The following is a 21128-nucleotide window of genomic DNA, read 5'->3' on the forward strand; positions in this document are numbered from 1 at the left end:
GCTGACAATGGAGCAGCAGGACCAACTGAACCCCATTATTGCTGCATTTTACTATCCAACCTGCAGTCAGTGTGCCTGATTTCCATACACTCATAGCACCCTTCCTTCACCCCTGCTTCCAGGTGGGTGGGCGACACATTTATTGAGTACACTGGAGAGACGGTTGCAGGCGCTGTCACAGGTAGCTGGTATTTTGAGTAATCTTAGATTAAACAGAAATGGTGACCGACATCCTGGGAGGTGTCTGGCTTCATGGATAACTCTGTGACTGTTCTACCGTTCCTTGACTCCTTGCTGAGATGAGCTATATATTAGCGGCACCGATGCATTACGTAACTTCGAGCTCTGTTTGTTAGAAGGTTCATTGCAAAAATGTATACATTTCATTCAAGGTGCAATAACTCAGTTTGTTTAAGGTGTGTCACTACATTGCTGAATTTGAGCTGATGTTTTCAGGTGGGGTGGGGCATATTATTAGTAATCAGACTTTGACCAAGAACAAGTGAAAGAAAGTCAGCAAAATTGGAAATGGGTAGGAAGAGAAAAATGGAAAAACAGTGACAAAGGGAGAAAGCAGGAATGAAAAAGAACCTGCAAGTGAGATAAAGGGGCAAGACAAGTATGTTGGTGGAAGAAAGAGACATAAAGTGAAATCAAGACTATACAGTCTTGGCATTTGGCAACCCCAATGTTCAGCAGTGACATAACCAGGCTTGTGAGAAAAATGGCACAATCTAAGCAGTGTTGTCAGGTGCTGTAACCTCTTTGAGGTGGTGAACAGCAACAAAGGAAACAAATAATCACTGGAGCCCATTCAGTTCCACTAATAGTGTGTGGCTGCGCTAATGTGAATCAGCTTCATATCAAGCTCTGGGTGCTGCTGCAGTGTCTTCACTGCCCCACCTACATTCTGATCTATTTATGAAAAATGTCCCTTGGGCATCTCAGCAGAGGCAGGGGTGACCTTGAGAGGTTACATGGTATGCCTCTGAAGAGACTGTCCTCACTCTCACCAGAGGAATTGCTAAGAACTGTCTTTATGCAGTGCTGAGGAGACTATATCGACTTTATTTTCAGTTTTTCTAAAGGCCATGCAAAGCCTGGTGGCATGGTAGGAATCTGTTTCTATATTACATATGTTATTATTAACAGTGCATTTTATGGACTGAAGAATAGTCAAAGGTTGAGTCAAACAAGCCAGGAAATCCATTGACTTTTCCCTGGCCATATTGAGCTTTGAGGGCTCTTCAACTGGTAGAAATACCCTTTATCCCTCCAAAATGTGTGAAATCTGAAAGAATGTCAACATCTGGTACATGTCTTTTGTTTTTTGTTAGAATGCCCTACACCCCCAATGCCCCATCAGGATCTCTGTGAGTAAATCTCTACAAATAACATTTGTGCCACCTAATCTTGTCCCCAAACAGTCTGCAGTCCCTGTCCTTTACCTTCTGGTCAGGGGAGTAGGAATCCCTCTCATTGAACACACTATTGTTATAAAGTGGTGTCTCTGAGGATAGGCTGACTGACACCTGAAAGGTCAGCAGCTGCACCAACATATCTATGCTAGGCCCAGAGCTGGCATTCCTACTGCCATGCAAAAATGGCATGCTTAATTTCCTCTGTAAGCCTGCGCGCTTGACTCCACGATGGGTTGGCCTGCTCTACCAATGTATGATGCCTTACAATAAGATCATGCAGATTAACTATTACTGCTGAGGGGGAAGGCTGGCACTGTTAGTATAAAGTAATACTGTTTCTAAACTTTTGCTTTTCTACCTCCTTAATGATCTGAAATGTATTGTGCAAGACGGTGGAAAGATAATTTCTACCCCAGTCCCTCTCCTAGGAGTTAAGAACATAGAAGTACCAATGAGATGGAGGTCACACCACCATGCATCAACGTTGTCTGGATTCTTCATTTTGAGGTTGATAAAAACAGGAAGTGAGGAAGTAGGGACAGACAAGAAAATGTTTTGGATGCAGGAGAGCTCTGCATTAACTGCATTAAACCCTTATCTCTAGAGAAATTTCCACCCAGTTCTGAGACGTGTTTTTTGATGCTGAGACACTTTGCCCTTAAGCCTTCACAACTTTCTCCCACAAAAGGTATGTAGGTAAAATATTTGTTCTTTATTACGACATCTTTGGATTTTAAATGTACCCAGGGTTTTTTAATTCTCTTGAAGGGAACCGAGAAAATAACAAAAACATAGCTATATTTTGGTTTATGATGCAATAATGGGAAAACAGTGCTATGCAAGAAAGTGTATTTTTATCTAAAAAAGGGGCATAAACAAAAGGTTTACTGTGTTCAGATCATCCTCTTCCCAGATTTCAGGAACAGGCATAGCTGTAAAAGAAACACTTTTTTTACTAGAGTTTTAGCATTTTTGTAACTGGTTGTCCATTTTTTCTACTGTTTTATGGTTTTAACCTACTTGCAATTTGTTGTGAAAACAGGTGTAAAGCCAATAAGTGAACCCAGAAAGCTATACATTTAAGAAAACTAGACACAATTCTGAAATCAGCAATGAGTTACTTGTGCAGATTGCTCGTGGATTTCTCAAAGAAAAAAATTGCTGAAATAAAATAAAATAATGAAAGGTAACATACCTTTACGTCAATCTGAATGTTGTGGTATCAGGGATATATAGTTTGAGGGTGTTTCTTGTGTGTCCAAAAACATGCCAACAACTGGGCTGTAGCTTAGAATGAGTTTTCATTGTGTACCCACCATACAAAAATTCATTGGTCAAATCCAATGAATGAAAAATAGTTAGATAGAAAATCTATGCATTTATCAAATGTGCACAAGATTCTGAGTTTAGGAATAATGGTCATTTGTACACCTCTGAATTTAGGGTTTCCCATACTATCATGTGATCCAGAGGTATTTTGCAAAATGTTTACAGCCGAACATGTAATCTGGCCCTAAATCTCTTCTGTGACCCTTAGATAGGCACCGCCACAGCACTCTCCATCCACCATGGATTTGAATTGCAATCTATCAGGCGGTGTGACAAGGGCTTTGGTGGTCCACCTGCGGAGCACTAGCACTCTGCAGGAGACCAAAGTCATAATCAGGCCCTTAGACAGGCAGCACCGTGGGACCGCTGCAGCACGTTTCTGCACGGGAAGTAATGCACCATGTTGTGCATTGCTTCTCACGCAGGAACTGGGAGTGCATATTTATTGGAGGGCACAACATGTGCCCCCCTGCATGCACCCCCAGGCCCAGAAGAACAAGGGAGCCCAGTAACGGCCCCCTTTGTTGCCTCATCACCACTCTTTTCACAACGGTCTCACCGCTAGGAAATGGGTTGCACTGAGGCAACTGAAAACATGCTTGTTTGTGGTGCTGCGGCACCGCATCCATATTTGGCCTCAGACCACTGCGAGACCACTGCGAGATCCTTGATCCGTGGCAGTCACACTAAATACTGCTGGTGGGTCCGCAGTGTGGCGGTGGTCAGACCGGCACCACAGGTTCAGCGGTTCTATGGACCACCAAACTAGTAATCTGGCCCTAAGTCTTGATGATGCTAAAAGGTGCGAAACTGAATCTTTGTACTGACACTTGGCTTATTGGCATTTCTGCACTAAGGCATTCTTGTTGAATAAGGCACTTTACTTGCCGTGTTGTTCCATTGTCCCTTGAAAATGTTTCCTTGTGTCTGCATTGAAAACTGTATTTTATCCATTGTACATTGCAGATTTCTTTTATTTTCATATTCCAAATTCCTGTAATTGTTTTACAAAGGTTTTAATTAACTATGTAATAAAAGCAGATGTTGAGTTTTTTTTTCATCTTGTATAGTAGGGTGGGAAAATACACATGTATTCAAACAAGAGTAGATGGGAAGAGATTTCTGGTCATTGCCTAAGATGAGGCAATGAGTAGACAAACAGCCTCAAAGGTAGTAGCAACCTCAAGTGTGGGGGGACTGATGCAAATGCAAAAATGATAAAGGCACCCCACCTAGTTCTTATCAAATGGAGGACCCACCCTGATCATGAAATAGTATGAGGGGCATAATTAGCACTAGTGTAACCAGATAGTCAAAGCAGGTCCCACACTCCTACCACAGTGAGTAGTGCAAACATTCCCAATACAACTCTGGAATTTTAGCTTCTTCATTGATCAAATCCACCAAGTTTAACATCATGGAATCATCTTAAATCCCAGGCAGCATCACGTGATTTCTAGATATCAGTGAAGCAGTACTTGAAGTGAAGGTCTTTAGTAAACTTGCCATAGCTTTTTCTGTAGTTTCGTGACCTAAAAACTAGTGTCTCACTCCCGCTTTGGTGATGATACATAAGATTAAATATGCAAAGGTGCACTATTGATCCTGACCCACTTCTAATGTAGCACCACTGCGTCCATGGTTCCGCAGAGGCTACTTTAAAGATCAGTGCACATAATATCTAGTCTCACAGATATGAAATCACAGAGATAGGTTTTTTGGTCAATTGTGTCATGGTGGCCAGTATGTTGGCATGAATTGTGCACATACCACAACACTGTTTTTTCTTGCTGTCTTGCATCTGATCAGCATGAATGTTCAAAAAATGTCAACAATTGACTTTGCACCTCTGCTATTACCTCAACCTGCCATAATCTGGGCAGCACCTTAATGCTAATTTTTGCCTCTAAACCACAAACTAAAAGCATTTCTCTCTGGCAGTCAGAGAGAAGAATTTTCCACAACTAATGTATGTGATGAAATCCACCCTAGTATTAAACTTGCCGCCACCACCTACAGTCTTCATAGACTCTCCAACGAGGCCAGCATATCCGAAACCCCTTCCTCGCATACTCTTGTTCAACATCCTGCTCAGTGGCACACTTGCTTGACCACCAAGAACTGATTTACTGCAAACTATTGTAGCCCAGCTGGAGCAAGGAGAGCAGCACAGCAACATCTGTAGATAGGGTTCTCGCTGGGAGTACACAGAGGAAAGAAGCTTGGCAGGAATAAGGAGAACATCGACAGCTGCAAGTAGGGACACGTGGCAGGAGGCACTACTTCTTGGATATTTACATCCGCCATATGTTGTTGGCTGATACCAACACTGTTGGACAGAGCTGTTAGCCATTGCCTAAAACCAGCAAAACCGCACAAGCTAATGGCTGAACGGGTCTATTGAAAAGCCCCTTTCTGTATATGTATGTGTATGTGCATGTTGTGTATTGTATGAGTATGTTATATATTGTGTTTTGTGTTGTGTGGCATTGTGTGATGAAAATAGCCTAAAATCAAGATATACACTGGACTTCATACAGTATTCTACCTGGTTCAAGAAATAAATTAACATTATCCTCGTAATTTTAGCCATCATTTAACCTCATTTACAATTTACAGTACTGTAGTGGTATGAAATGTGTCACTGAATTAAAAAATATGTACAACATAACTCTCTGGGGGCTCATTCCAGGATAAGCACTGACGTTGTAAATATAGCTAATTGTGCTCATTTCTAACCACACATAAAATTATTAATGATGCTATATTTCTCAATAAGCATAGAGTTGTCATGATACAATAAACCAGAATGAATTCATGAGTTCCGTTAGAAGAAGAATTGGCAAAGCCAATAGGTGCTGGCCTTAGGAAGCATGCCATTATGTATTTAGTTACCTTTTTTGCAAATATGTAAAAATAGAAATCAAAACTGTATAAGTAAGAGAAATAAAAACGCTGAAGTCAAAAGTGTTAAGCCTACGTGTGCAAAGAAAAATAGGAAAAAGGGACACTGTTTTTCAGGCGACTGTGCAAATCAGCTTTTGCAAAATACTTTCATTCACGGTTCAAGATAGCCAAATGATGAAGGAGCTTTCTCCATTTCACCATGCTATAGGCTGTCTAGGAAAGAAATAAAATGTGAATGACACTTGAGTGGACCAATGGATGAAGCGGGCTGACAAGAATCCCTCTTTGTGTATATACTTGTATGCATTTTTATTAGGATTTCTAAACATGAGCTTGGAAAATAGCTAACGATGACCCTAGGCTGGAATTAAAAGTGCGATTTCTACCTTCACAATGTATGCCCAGCTCCATTATACCATCACATGGTTAAAATTACGTTTTATATTTGTAATTCAGTTTCTCTCCCATAGTATTGTTTCACTTTTGAAAATCATTTTGAACCACTGGTTAGGCCAAGGAAGGGGACATTCAGGAAGATGTAAAGGAGGCATGGGAGGACACTCATGTTATATGGGGCCACTCTACCAAGTATGTTGAGTGGAAGTTTGGGCCATCGGTTGAGGTCTGCCTTGATGGCCCAGGTAAGTGGAATAAATTTGGGCTGCAAGCCAGTTCCAGCTCCCACATCATGTGGAGCCCTAGGTACCAAATGTTTAGACAGCGGATCTGCAGGGTAGGGAAGACAAGTTTCTACAGCCTCGTCTCCCTTCATAGGGATCAGCAAGAACTTAGGCCAGTTCACTGTGAAGGCTGACACATCCCCAAAGACATCAAGTATAGAAAGAAGGGGGGTCCTGTTTCCGCTGGACTGCCCATAAACATAAGGATGTCATCAGCATATAGGGCTATAGTACCATCTCCCAGTCAAACACCTAAACTAGGTGTTGCATCGTATTAATGAGGTCAGGAGTTCTGTGGCAAGAGAAACAGAAGAGGATACAGGAGACATCTGTATCTGGTGCCCCGGCAAATAGGAAGTCAAGGGAAGAGTACACCATTCACTTGCACTAGCGCCTGAGGCCCTGCATACTGGGTACGGATGTAGGCTCGGAATCTTAGTCCCAGCCCTATTTTGGTCGCACCTCCTGGAGAGAAGTCCATTACAGGGAGTCAAATGATTTCTCCACATCCTAGATCATCAGTGCCATGGCACAGTGTATTCCTGGAATCTGGCCAGGGCAAAGTGAGCCCTAAGGATCCAATGTCACTGCGGGGGAAAAGCCACATTGGTCTGGGTGGAAGGTGGCCCAATACATGGGTAAGACATCGCACCAGCAGTTTAGCATATATTTTAACTTCAGCCTTGATAAGCAAAATTGACTGGTATGAATACCATTGGTCTGGGAGCTTTCTCGACTTCAACAGAACCACAATTGTAGCTAAGTCGATGTCCGGTGGGTGGTGGCCCCTTTCAATCACTTCAAGGAGCCTGTCTAAGAGAGGGGGCAAGAGGAGATTACGTAACCTACAGTAGTATTACATAGGGAACCCATCCATGCCCGGAGTTTTGCTGAGATTGAGGTCAGTGAGGGGCCGCCGAGCTCTTTCACCATCAGGGGTTGTTCAAAGGCCTCTCTTTTGGCCGGGTTCAAAGACGGTAGGGGGATGTCAGCAATAAGCAGACTTGCCTTCACATCTGTGGGGGGCGTGACCTCACAGTATAAAGTGCTCTATAGTAGTTCACAAATGTGACTGCTATCTCCGGCCAAACATGGCCAGTGTCCCGTCCGGCACTGCAATACTGGGTACCACTCTCAATGCTCACTCCTTGGTGGCCAGCCAGTGCAGACGTTTGCCTGACTTGTCCCCTCATTCATATACCCTACTGGGTGAAGTCTCTCAACATGGGCATGCTTTATCTAGACAAAGCTGGCATAGGTCAGCCGGCTGTACAAACAGGCGATGGCCCCGATAATCCCGACTCACCCTCGGTTTCAAGCTGTAGAATAGAGGACTCCAATTGTGGCATGTGGGACTGTGTCTTGCCAGCAAGGCCCCTGGTATGGGAGTGGGCATGTCCATGTATATTGGACTTGCAAACTCCCCATAGAGTCCCAGAGGATTCCACCGAACCCTGGATGATGTCAAGACATATTTCTAGGTCTGTTTCCAGGACTTGGACTAGCTGCTGATTGGTTAGGAACCAGGCATTAAGACGCCACATTGGCTGCTCTCCCTTTCTCTTGGAGTCCCCCACAGGTAGAGTAACTTGAGCATGGTCTAATAATCCCAGACAAGGATATGGGAGCCACATGTGTATACGAGGTCAATTGCTGACAGCAAGCAAAAAGAGTTTTATGCGGGCGAGGAATCCGTGGGCTGCTGATGACTGGGTGTATTCATGTGCCGTTGGCTTCCATACCCAGCAGGCGTCGCAGAGCACCAGGTCTGCTGCCCAGCTAACAAGGCTCCTCACTTCTCTGGGTACTGTACCGGAGCCCCAAAGAGAATCCATGAGACCCATGATGTCGTTGAAATCATTGCCCACGATAAGCTTGCCAGGAGGGAGGGAAAGCACCAAGTCCCTTATAGATGCCAATGAGGAAGTGGCCAATTGTGGGGGAGATATATATGCTAAGGAGATTGAAACGAGGACCATCTATGGAGCCTTCTACCAACACATTTCGCCCCAGGGTATCATGTGTGATACAGGACACTACAATCGGCAAGGAGTTATGAAAGAGGATCACCACACACAGAGAGTCGTGGATGTAGCAAGCGTGGTCAACTTTGGAGTAGCCATATCTAGCCAAGAGGGATCAATTCGCACCCAAGAGATGTGTTTCTTGCAGCATCGTTATTTGGGGTCACGCTGTGAAAAAATCATAGAACCGGGGCTCTTTTAGCATGGTCTAACAGGCCATTAACATGCCACATCAGGGCTGTGAAGGCCTTCATGGTGGGTCAAGATGTTGTGAGTAAAGCCCAGTGGAGAGACGTTTGAGGTGTTCAAAGTTCCAGGGACCACCAGGAGGCCTCACTACGTGAGTGTGGGTAGTAGTGCACCCCCAGAATGAACCAAGTTGCAGGGTGTGTTTGCCATGTGCAGTGCCCAACAAAGATAACCGTAACCCAAACAACAAAACCCATTTAATCAAAACCCTTCCCCCCTAATTCTGCCCCTCCCTACACTTCTCCCCAACAGAAGCATCTGTTGCCCAAGAACTATTCCCACTGCAAGGTAGATGGTATAAGAAACAGAGACTGAAATTGTCGCCCTGAGTATCCAGGCCTTTGTAGCCAGTAAAGGATATTATGGTACTGGTGTGCCCAAAAGTATAGAGGTAAATGAAAAAAATAAAGTTCAGTCTCGTTCAGCACCATCAAATCAGGTACCACCACTCATCTCCCAGGATGGGGCCTCCCTGACCACATCCTCCACCAGCACAGGTAGGTCTGGTGTTCTTTCGTGGTCTGAGTCTGACATGGCCGTGACATTCCGGCGGTCAAAGCTGCCTCTATGGGAGCGCTTCCTGCGCGTTGATCTACCACCTTTGGCATCTGGATCATTGTGAGTGTGACGGCCGGGGCAGCCCTCACCAGGGAGGTGGTGGGGTCAACCAAGTCCAGGCTTCATACGGGTAATTAAAAAATGGGTTTTGCCCGCCACGACAACCCATTGGCATACTGGGAAAAGGAGCATGTATTGCAGTGCCATGGCCCGGAGTTTCTGTTTGACCTGGTCATATGATTTACATTGGGCCTGAAACTGTCTAGTGTAATCTGCAAACACCATCACATGTCCAGCTTGAGACATAAATTGGTCTTTGATCCTCGCTAAAATTGCTAAAATCGTATCCCTGTTCCAATAGTTCAGAATCTTAGCAATCATAGTCTGGGGTGAGGGTCCCAGAGGGTGGGGATTTTGGTCCAATGATCAATGAGCCCGTTTAATGATAAAGCATGGCGACAATCAGGTAGGTCAATCCAGGATGTAATCTACTGCCCTAAAAGCACCGCAAGTGTGAACCCTTCAACCCCTTCGAGAAATCCTTCAAAGCAAAGGTTATTTCTTAGGCTCCTATTTACAATGTCCTCTGCCCTTGTTGTAAGGGTCTTAGATGTTGAGGTCAGGTGGGGAATCTCAGTTTTCAGTTCACAGACCGTGTCTTCAAATTCAGAGCTACACCCCTCCACTTTGAAAACCCATGCTGCAGTATTGTGGGGATCCAGGGGTAGAAGGGTAAAATCTATGCCACCTCTCCTATCTTGGATTCAATGACTGAGCTAGAGTCCTGAATCGCTTGAAGTATCACATTGGTGTCTCCCCCTCCTGGCGCCTGGACAGCTTGGATTTCATCTTGGCCCCATTTGTAGCTGCCCGTAGGGACTGTATATTTGTCAATTTAAGAATGCACGCGGGTCACCAGGGATTTTTCGTGGCCCATGACATGCTTTGAGGTGTGATGAAGTCCACGAGGACCCTGCTCAAGGTATGTAGTCTCCAGCCAACCTGCCCTGACCCAAGCTAGGTACAGGCAGCACAAACAGCCAGAGCCAGTAGGTGCTGGGCCGGCAGCACAGGCAATGGCCGTTTAAAACCCTGCCTTGCCACCACTGCTGAGAAATTCCACCTACCAGGGATCCGGGAGAACTCCCTTTCCCCAGAGAATCGATGGTGGGCACTCAGCTCCTACTCAGTCGGGTCTGTGGCACCCCGCCTCATCCGTGGTTGCCAGGGACTAAGAATATATGTCAGGGCCAGTAATGGCACTTGGGTGGTTCTGTTAGATGGAAGGCACCGCCACGTATACAGAACCATGGGGCTTCACCGCCGTGTACCTCACAGCCGCCAATGCTGGTGGGGCCGGCACCCTCTCCTGGTCTGCTGGCCAAGGGACCCAGACGATGTCCTGTCTAGGGGAGCCCCCGGTTCTCTCAGGACCCCCCCATCGATGCGTGGGTGAGGCTGAGAGACCCCCGAGCATCACGTCAGCAGGCTCCCCTCACCCACAGCAGCCCCGCCACACCACCAAAGCATGCCGAACCTCTGGGGGTCCAGGGCGTTCAGAGAGGATTGTGAGGGTAACAAGCTGCATGCCAGCACCACCACTTAACAAGCATGGGCTGAGAACCAAGCGTCATCTTTGCCCCCGGAATCCCTTTTATTTAATGCAATACCTCTGCCCACAACGAAAATCAAAGAGGATGGCTAGGTTTTCGATATACTTTCAATTTTGAAAGATTTATTTTTTTAATGAAAAGTCAAAGTTCAATCAAAAAAGACCTTAGTTTCCAAATGAGGAAACACTCTATGTATTCATGTAAGTATACATTTGTTATCTGTGTAACACAAACCTAACCAAAATACAATGAAGTAAAGTTTGTCAATGAGTACTTAGAGGGGGCGTTTGGTTCTGAGAGTGGAGGTGGATTACCCCAATGTATGTGTTCTAGGGCATTCACTGAAACATTTCTTGAATTGTACATTTTTCCCTGCTCGTCAAACAAACTGTTAGATAAGTCATTTTTTAAAAGTGAAAACCTTTATGCGCTGAATGCTGTCTGAAAGTTTCCAAAAATGTTTTGCCGCCATGAAAGATCCTCCACCATCAAAGTGGAGGGGTTGGCAGTGGAGTTAAAACAGATAAGCATGACTAAGCATAGTGATATCACAGAAAAGGACACCACAAGCTAACATATATTGCAATGTCTGAATCTGAATAATATTTCTCAGCATATGTAGTCATAATTGGCCCAAACTGACATATTTCCAATGGGTTGTTTCAGTCCTCAACCAAACCTATGGTTACCAGGTGATACCATGTCATCTGGAACATCATGTTCCAACACTGGTTGTTCACCTAAAACCCATTCTAATCTAAGTCTTTAGTGTAATTGGTTAAAATGAGGACAACCAGTTTGTTAGTCATGGCCTTGTACTGGATTGTTAAGTGAAAGATCTAGACAGGTCAATGATGGTGTTGAATCATTAGGTCAAATGTAAACATAACACACTTGCTTTATAAGATAACCTTGCTTTAGGGTAAATCTATTTGTCTACAGAGTTTATTCTTCAGTCACCCACATTGCAGCACCATCAGACCCTCAAACAATTCAATTCGTTGTCACAACCTGCGTAAAAGATCTGACCATCAACACATTCAACCCAACTCACCCCATGCCCTTGGCTCTTCAGCTGCACTGCACCACCGCGTATACTGCTCCTCGTCACATAGTTACTTTGCAGTATCATCACAGGCTTTCAAATGTTTTGCTGTCCTTCTGAAAATGTTTAATCACAAACCGTCTATTTCAGGTGTGAATCACTCATTCAGTTATTTGCATTCTGCAGGTAGAGTGTACAAATGAAACTTACAATGCAAGATGGTAACGCGACTGGATCAGATATCGATGAGTGACAATCCACAGAGAGATCTGTCTTGTGTTGATTTTAGGTTCACGCACAGGCCAGCACTTAACCACTAGTAAGAGTATCATGTTAATCAGTTTAAAAAAATGGAAAATATATACTTTTCAAGAAATCAAGATGAAAATCGGCAACACTTGGTTCCTGAATAAAGTTTGCTGGAAAAGAAAGCCATACCCAAACCCTTAAGCAACGCTTTGCCCTCTAAAATGCAAGATGGCACCAGAGATCCATGAAGCCTGGGAGTTTTTGTAACCCTCCAACTGAATGTTTTGTGAAGCAATTCTGCCCACCCTAATTCAATGATTGCCCAGCCATCTTTACAACACTATCTCCCAAACACATGCTGGCCGATGGCGAGTCTGTACTGGATAAACTATAAACTATCAGCAGTCATAATCAGTATGCATATCCAAGGAGAACTCCCATGTCCGATCCTATCAGATCTCCCTGGCTACTATCCATATTTGCCTTGAAGATGGGTAGCACATATTCTCCTAGGTAGACTGTCAAAGGAGCAGCAGCGGTCCGTGGAGGGAGTTCCATGGGGCGGAAAGGCGGGGCGGGGGAAGGGCAGGGTGGGGGGTAGTAAACACCGGAATATAGATAATTGGAGGTAAGTAAACAATTAAATAAATAAAACGAATTTCGTAGCGCGCCCTGCATCACAAAATGCGGTGCAGCGCGCGCTACGAAATTCGTTTTATTTATTTAATTGTTTACTTACTTCCAATTATCCATATTCCGGTGTTTAGTAAGCGTAGCGTAGTGTTGCGTAGTGCTGCGGTCACTTTTTGCTTGCTCGCGGTCCTCAACGTCAAGTTGGCGACCGCGAGCAAGCAAAATGACATCCCGGCTAGACTTTTTCCTTGTTCGCGATCAGCAACATCAAGTTGGCGATCACAAGCATGGAAAATAAACCTCCCGGCGAGATTCCCAACGCGAGGAGGTCAGGTTTCTCATTTCGAGTGGTCGCGTATGCTCGCGACTGCTCGCGATGAGAAACTACCAGTTCGCGTTGAGAAAGCTGCCGCTCGAGTAAAAATCTACTCGAGCAGCAGAAAACTACAGCTCGCACTGTGCAAGATGCCATTTTCAATGATTGCACAGTGCCGGTTGCTTGTCCGCACTGTGCAATCATTGAAAACGTCATCTGGCACAGTGCGAACAAGGTACTACGCAGTTCGCGAAGTGCTACGCGTAGCTCGCGTAGTGCGAAGTGCACTTTGCGTAGCTTCGCGAAGTGCTACTTCGCGAACTACGCCCAGGGTTAAAATTAAGCCTCTAAATTACGCTGTGCAATCGTAAGTCAGTTCAGGTAAAAATCCTTTAGCTGGAGCACAGGAATAACATGAACTGACAGAATTTGAGGTCTTTTGATGGCAGCGCTTATGTTTTCTGCAGTATTTCTTAGGACAAAATGTGGCGCTGTGTCCAGATATAAAGCTAAATTATTTGAATCTCGCATAATTTTGCGTCGTTTTTTTAAAGTTTCATGTAATTATGCAAGAAGAATTTATGCAAATTTCACACACGCCTAAAAACCCGTTTGCTAACGTTTATGCGTGCTATGCTGAGGTAAGTTCTCGTCAACTTATGTGAGTGCATCCTGATGTGAGAAAAGAAAAAAATAGTTTAAATGCAGCTGAATGGTCTTTCTTCGAGTCACGGTAACTAGCGTGTTGAAAGTGCGTGTATTTAATTTATAGCTGCAATACAATGGCTGACAAATTGTAAATAGTATTCATTTCTTTTTTCCAGCGGCTTGTGGAAGCAGCGGAAGAGGCTCACCTGAAACATGAATTTGATGCTGACCTACAGGTAAGCTTGCATCTATCCAGAATCAGATGGTTACTGAACAAAGTTTAGGAAAACAATCACTGAAAATAATGAACACTGTTTATTAAACTCTATAAAATATGCACCTAAGGTTAATTAAAATGAATTAATTATGTCGGTCGTCAACTTGTTTAATTGAAAAAAGCTATCTTTACAAATAACGTGTCACATCAATTAGTTTAATAATATACCCACTGCATTCAATTTACATGCATTCGATTTAGAAAATATATTTTGTTTAAAACTACATATGTTCTTTACCCAATAAGACAAGACAAAAACTGTAAATAAAAAAAATATAAACACGCTTTTTCAAGATAGAATTTTTCTCTTCTCCCAAGGAGAAGGCTTCATTCTTTGGGGCAGATTTACAAGAAAGTGATGCCTCTGTAGTGATCCACCACTTTCCCTGCGCCACCCTGGGAAACCCTTGCGCCACCATGGATGCGCCGTATTTACAATTCAGTGCATAATGGCGCAAGGATAGACAGATACGTCAGAAATTCGGACTCATCTGTTGGTGCAAAGTCACGCATTGCTGGAGTCGTGTCGCAAGCACGACGCAACTCCAGCAATGCATGAGGAGACCTATCCTTATTGTGCTACGTCCCTCCTTAAGCCTGCTTCAAGCAGGTGTAAGGTTTTGAAGCAGTGGCGTCCTAGAAGTGGTGCAGTGAAATCTTGTAGATTTCACTGCGTCACTTTTAGAGGCTTTCCTGCTTGGGAACGCCCACCCTGCATACATTATACCTGACACAGGTATAATGTGACGCAGGGCTTTACAACGTGACACATCTCCCTAGATGCGTCACGTTGTTAGATGCATCACGTTGCACATGAAACGCATTTGTACGCCGCCGCTACGTCACAAAAAGTGACACAACAGCGGCGCAAAAATGACGCAAGGGGCTTGTAAATCTTCCCTTTTGTATTTAATAAACCGCATCAAAAAACTGGATTAAAATGCAAATGAGGCATACAGTCCTGATAAAGACACAGTGACAATTGGGTTTGAATTTAGCTTTTGACTTTTACTGGAGAAAGTTTGTCCTAGTTATAAATTCAGAATACTCAGCTGTGCAACATATTGTGCATAATAGAAATGGAATATACACCACTTTTGGGCTCATGGCTGCAAATGTTTGATGTATCCTAGTGTCTCATAGCTGCCAGGGTGCGGTTTCTTCAGGTAGGTGGGCACAACACACGACTCTTTCACTCCCTCTCTCCACAGCCAGGCAAAGGCACGTAGGTTCGGGTGGCATCTCTGCCTTCTCTGCACTCCTTCGTTCATCACATACACCAAAGCTACACATGCCTCAGGGCATGGGTGTCCTCAGCTGTGAAGAACTGAAAAGCAGCAGCCAGAAATCCCTACGGTTGCAGCAGCATGCGTGGGATAGGATCGTCTGCAACTATACGAGCCAAGTTCAGTTTTATGTGAACATTTCTGCAAGGGAGAACAGTTTTGTTTGCGTCAGGGTTTAGAAATGTCTTCGTGAATTGAATCTGCTATAAATGCAGCAGACACTATATACAGAACATCTGGGTTGTATTGATGCTTGTTTCTAACCTCATGTGCAAACAACCCACGCTGCCCCTAAACTAGGCGTCTCCAAGGAGTAGTTCGTGAGCTGCTGGTAGCTCTCCACCTATTGGCGTAACACAGGCCCCAATAACTCCTTTCCCGCCGCTGCCTCCCCTGCGGCCCCGCCCCCATCCTCTCCCATTCGCCACCCGCCTCCCAGCTGCTGCTCCTCCCTCCCTCCACCCTTCTTATTGCAGGCCACTGCGCGGCGAGGGTGCGAACCTTGACCTGTTCTCAGGCCAGGTCCGCTCCCCCACCGCACCAGCGTTCCCTGCTGGTGCTCTGCCTGCTGCCCTCGCCGCTGCTGCTGTTGGAAGTTCGAGGCCCTCCTCCACCCGCAGGCTCCCGCCTGCACCTCATCCCTGGTGGCCCAGTGGTGGGCGGTAAGTATCAAGTCTGACCTCTTCCTCTGTCCGTCTTTCTCTCTCCCGATTTCCCTCCTCCTGCTTGTCTGCTGCCCTTAATTGTATTCTGCCTTTGCCTTTGCTCGTTTCATTTTTCGTAAGCTTTTCTGCCTTTAGCCTGCCTGTCTGTTTCCTCCTAATTGTATTCTGCCTTTGCCTCTGCTCGTTTCATTTTTCGTAAGCTTTTCTGCCTTTAGCCTGCCTGTCTGTTTCCTCCTAATTGTATTTTGCCTTTGCTCGTTTCATTTTTCGTAAGTTTTTCTGCCTTTAGCCTGCCTGTTTTTTCTCTCTCTCTCTCTGTTCTTCAGTGCTGTTGGTCTTTTTTCAGCGCCCTTCTCCCCCTGCCCGCCCCCCATTCTCCTTTCCCGCCGCTGCCTCCCCTGCGGCCCCGCCCCCATCCTCTCCCATTCGCCACCCGCCTCCCAGCTGCTGATCCTCCCTCCCTCCACCCTTCTTAATGCAGGCCGCTGCGCGGCCGCAGTCGCGCCGGAGGCAAGCCCATCTGCGCCCATCCGCGCCCAGTGCCAGGACCCCTGGCCCCCGACGATGCCAGCCCACACGACGGACTTACGATGCCGCCACCCTCAACGCACTCAAACCCGGCCGGAACCCCGCCTGCTACCGAGCCACCCCGAAACGCACCCACGGACCCTTGACCTGCCAAGCCTGCAATTTCACCTGCCTCTAGACCTGCACCGCACCTGAAAGTCCAGGCACCAGCAACAACTACCTCAAGTGCATCCTGCTCAACACCCGCTCCGTCCACAGACACGCCGTCGAACTCTGGAACCTGCTCGACACAACTTCACCAGACGTCGCCTTCCTCACGGAAACCTGGATGAACGCCTCCTCAGCCCCCGACATCGCCATAGCCATCCCGGACGGATACAAGATCACCCGGAGGGATCGCGCCAACCAGACTGGAGGAGGCATCGCCATCATCCACAGGAACACCATCCGCATCATGACCAACTCCGACGACACCCTCACCGCCGCCGAGCACCTTCACTTCCAGATACACACCGACCCCAAGACCACCCTCAGAGGCACTCTCATCTACAGACCCCCGGGACCACGCACACAATTCTGCGAAGCCATCGCAGACTTCATCAGCCCGCACGCCCTCACCTCCTCTGACTACATCCTCCTAGGGGACCTCAACTTTCACTTGGAGAACAACAATGACAGCAACACCACCACCCTGCTGGACAACCTCGCCAATCTCAGACTCAAGCAACTGGTGAACACCCCCACCAACTACGCCGGCCACACGCTTGACCCCGTCTTCTCCTCCAGCAAGCACATCTCCTTCAGCCACTCCACCGAACTTCATTGGACTGATCACAGCTGCGTCCACTTCAACTTCAGGAGAACCACGACCCACCACCACCCGTAACAGGCTCCCCGCAGGAGCTGGAACAAGATCACCGCCGACCAACTCACCACCTCCCTCAGCCAGAACCCTCCCGCTAGCGCAACAGACCCCAACGAAGCTGCCCGCAACTTCACACAGTGGCTCACCAACTGCGCCGACGACCTCGCATCTCTGAAGAACCCACCCAGCAGACCCGGCAGCAAGAAAGCCTTGTGGTTCACCAACGAACTCAAAACATCCAAGAAAAACTGCCGCACCCTCGAAAAAGCCTGGCGCCACAACCAGACTACAGAAAACATGACAGCCCTCAAGAATGCCACCCGCATACACCACCAGCTGATCCGCACCACCAAAAGAACGACATTCAAAGAACGACTGGACAACAACACCCACAACAGCAAGGAACTCTTCAGCATCGTCAAAGAGCTCTCCAACCCCAGCGCCGGAAACAACAACATCACACCCTCACAAGACCTCTGCGACTCACTCGCCTCATTCTTCCACGCAAGATCGCTGACATACACAACAGCTTCGGCGCACAGACCACGCACCCAACCACCGAACCAACGCCCCCCACCACCACCCTCTGCAACTGGACCCCGGTCAGCACCGAAGACACCACCCGCACGATGAACACCATCCACTCCGGATCCCCTGCCGACCCCTGCCCCACCACGTCTTCAACAAGGCCAACTCCATCATCGCACCCCAACTCCGGGACATCATCAACATCTCCTTCACCACCGCCACCTTCCCGGAGAGCTGGAAGCATGCCGAGCTCAGCGCCCTCCTGAAGAAACCGACAGCGGACCCCACTGACCTCAAGAACTTCCGCCCCATCTCGCTCCTCCCTTTTCCTGCCAAAGTCATCGAGAAGACCGTCAACAAACAGCTCGCTGCCTTCCTCGAGACGAACGGATCCCTCGACCCCGACGCAGCCACCGACGACATCAGATCCCTGCTCGACAACGGGGAAACAGCTGCCCTCATCCTCCTGGACCTCTCAGCAGCGTTCGACACAGTTTGCCACCGCACACTAATACAGTGCCTCAGCAACACCGGAATCCAAGAGAAGGCACTGGAGTGGATCATCTCGTTCCTCGCCAGAAGAACCCAGAGAGTCCGCCTCCCCCGTTCCGTTCCACAGCCACCGAAGTCATCTGCGGCGTACCTCAAGAATCCTCGCTCAGCCCCACCCTCTTCAATGTCTACATGAGCCCCCTCGTGGCCATCGCACGCCAACACAACCTTAACATCATTTCCTACGCCGATGACACCCAGCTGATCCTCTCCCTCACCAACGACCCCGCCACCGCCAGAGCCAGCCTACACGAAGGAATGAAAGAGGTCGCCGAGTGGATGGAGAACAGCTGCCTGAAATTGAACTCAGACAAGACGGAAGTCCTCATCCTGGGATCATCCCCCTCCGCCTGGGACAACTCCTGGTGGCCCCCTGCCCTCGGCACCACCCCCAAGCCAACGGACCACGCACGAAACCTGGGCTTCATCCTGGACTCCTCCCTCTCGATGATCAAACAAGTCAACGCCGTCTCGTCATCCTGTTTCAACACCCTGCGCATGCTCCGAAAGATCTTTCGATGGATCCCCACCGAAACCAGGAAGACGGTCACCCAGGCACTCGTCACCAGCCGACTGTACTACGGGAACACCCTCTACGCGGGATCCACAGCCAAACGACAGAAAAGACTCCAGCGCAAACAGAACGCCGCGCACGACTCATCCTGGACATCCCCCGCCACAACCACATCTCCGCCCACCTGAGAGACCTGCACTGGCTCCCCGTCAGCAAGAGGATCACGTTCAGACTCCTCACCCACGCACACAAGGCTCTCCACGAACTGGGCCCCAAGTACCTCAACAACCGCCTCACTTTCTACACGCCCACCCGCCAGCTGCGATCGGCCAGTCTCGCCCTCGCCACCGTTCCACGCATTCGCAGAGCCACCGCCGGAGGAAGATCCTTCTCCTACCTGGCGGCCAAGACATGGAACTCCCTCCCCATCCACCTACGGCTGACCCAGGACCATCTCTCCTTCAGGAAGCAACTCAAGACCTGGCTTTTTGAGCAGTAACGGACCCCTCCCCCCCAGCGCCTTGAGACCCTAGCGGGTGAGTAGCGCGCCTTATAAATTGTTTGATTGATTGATTGATTGATTGATTGATTTGTAAGTAGTTCTCATGTGTGCAGCCCAGCCTACTAAATAAGGAGCTGTTGCCTGGTTGAATTAATGTTTGCATAGCTAAATAAGTGATTATTTCAGATGCAAATTTGTGTATTTTCAAAACGCATAATGTGATGTTTGGAGAAAATGGTTAAATTTTTGAAATATATTTAAAGCTGGATCTTTAGTGATAAATCAATCTGCGTTGGGGAGACTTATGACTGATATTAACTTGGTACCAGGGGCCTTCAGCTAAGGTTTTTAATATAAACTTGTGGCCAGGGGCCTTTTTCATGTATTACCCATGCAGAGATGGTCCACATAGACAAAGCATTTTCATTACTGTTGGATATTGTGCCAGATGCACTGAGGTGCCCACTGCCATAATCTTGCATATGGCTGCCACTAATGTAATCTTGCCTGATATGGTCACTAAGCCAACTCGAATAATATTAGTAGCTTGTGCTGCTTTTCATTTAACATAATTAGCTCTTTTTACAGAAAAGGTAGGAGTCCCTTACCCTAAACTAAGCCACTTATATGGGAATCACCCCACCAACTGTCTATAATAGTTAGTGATGAACTCTTAAAAGCTGACATGATGCTTCCTCTGAATTTCTAAATATGTAGGAGACTCTTGTTGAAATAGATCCTCTGACCTGTGTTCTTATTCTCCTTGTACTTGTAAAGGAATCCATGTGGTGAGTCAGAGGGGCAGCCTCTTGGAGCTAGGAGGGCTGCATTGGTCCCTTGAAAATACAAACATATACACCTCAGTGATTAAGAAGTATGGGGCATATTATCAAGCACGGCGTTAACATTATCGACACTTTAGCGGCAGAAAATGGGCTTGATAATATAATATAATATAGTATAATATAATAAAAGATTAGAGGGTTAAACACCTCTCTTGAATAAGAGAAGGAACTGCATTCTATCAAAAGGGTGGGGAATGAGGAGGTATGCCTTGTCATCCAGAGGTTACTGAGCATGTCATCAGCATTCAGTACTGATAAAAAGCACCAAATCCTAGGCATAATATGGAAATAGGAGAAATGAACATAAACAGACTAGTTTTCATCCTCTCCCTCAACTTGTTTAGACAAATTCAAATCCACTATAATAACATGCTGAACACTTCTTTCTTGGCCTCATTTACGAGGTTTTGGTGCAGGGCAGAGCCGCAAGGATTACTGTGCTGCCGTGCGTCAAACGAAAAGAGCAGGAGTGTGCTGTATCTTTCAGATACCGTGCATTCCTTTCCTTTTCCCCAGCATTGGCACACAATGGGCTGCCATGCCCCAATGCAGGCACCCTTCCGCCATGGTGCAAGGGTGTCTGTGTTTTAGGGGTGATTGTTTTTGTGCAGAAGGGACACCGTCCTGCACAAAACAATCACAAGAGATGTTTTCCTCTTTCTATGTGTGCTGTAGAATGCAGCACACATATAAGAGGAAAACATGAGGAGAAATAAGGAGAAAGAAGGATATTTCTCCTCATTGATCCTCCTTAACACCACCCCTGGTGTGCCGTTAGAATCTGACACATTCCCAGGTTTACCATTCCTCGTAAATCTGGGAATGCTTCAGATTCCATGGGTGCTGCGTGGCAACACCCACAGCAAAACCCTTGGACCACCCCTTTCATCCAGT

The 21128-nt window shown here is 46.8% G+C and overlaps 1 protein-coding gene across 3 annotated transcripts in view; it reads left to right on the top strand.

Annotated features, from left to right (window-relative positions):
• Positions 1–21128, top strand: part of CACNA2D3 (calcium voltage-gated channel auxiliary subunit alpha2delta 3) — a 2334275-nt gene that overhangs the window by 740617 nt on the left and 1572530 nt on the right. For all 3 annotated transcript variants that reach the window (XM_085624637.1, XM_085624639.1, XM_085624638.1), the window contains exon 4: positions 13849–13908. In XM_085624637.1, coding sequence (XP_085480763.1) covers positions 13849–13908 — 60 coding nt within the window. The remainder of the gene's footprint in view (positions 1–13848; positions 13909–21128) is intronic.

This window comes from Triturus cristatus, chromosome 9 (genome assembly GCF_964204655.1).
Source record: "Triturus cristatus chromosome 9, aTriCri1.1, whole genome shotgun sequence".
Lineage (NCBI taxonomy): Eukaryota > Metazoa > Chordata > Amphibia > Caudata > Salamandridae > Triturus > Triturus cristatus.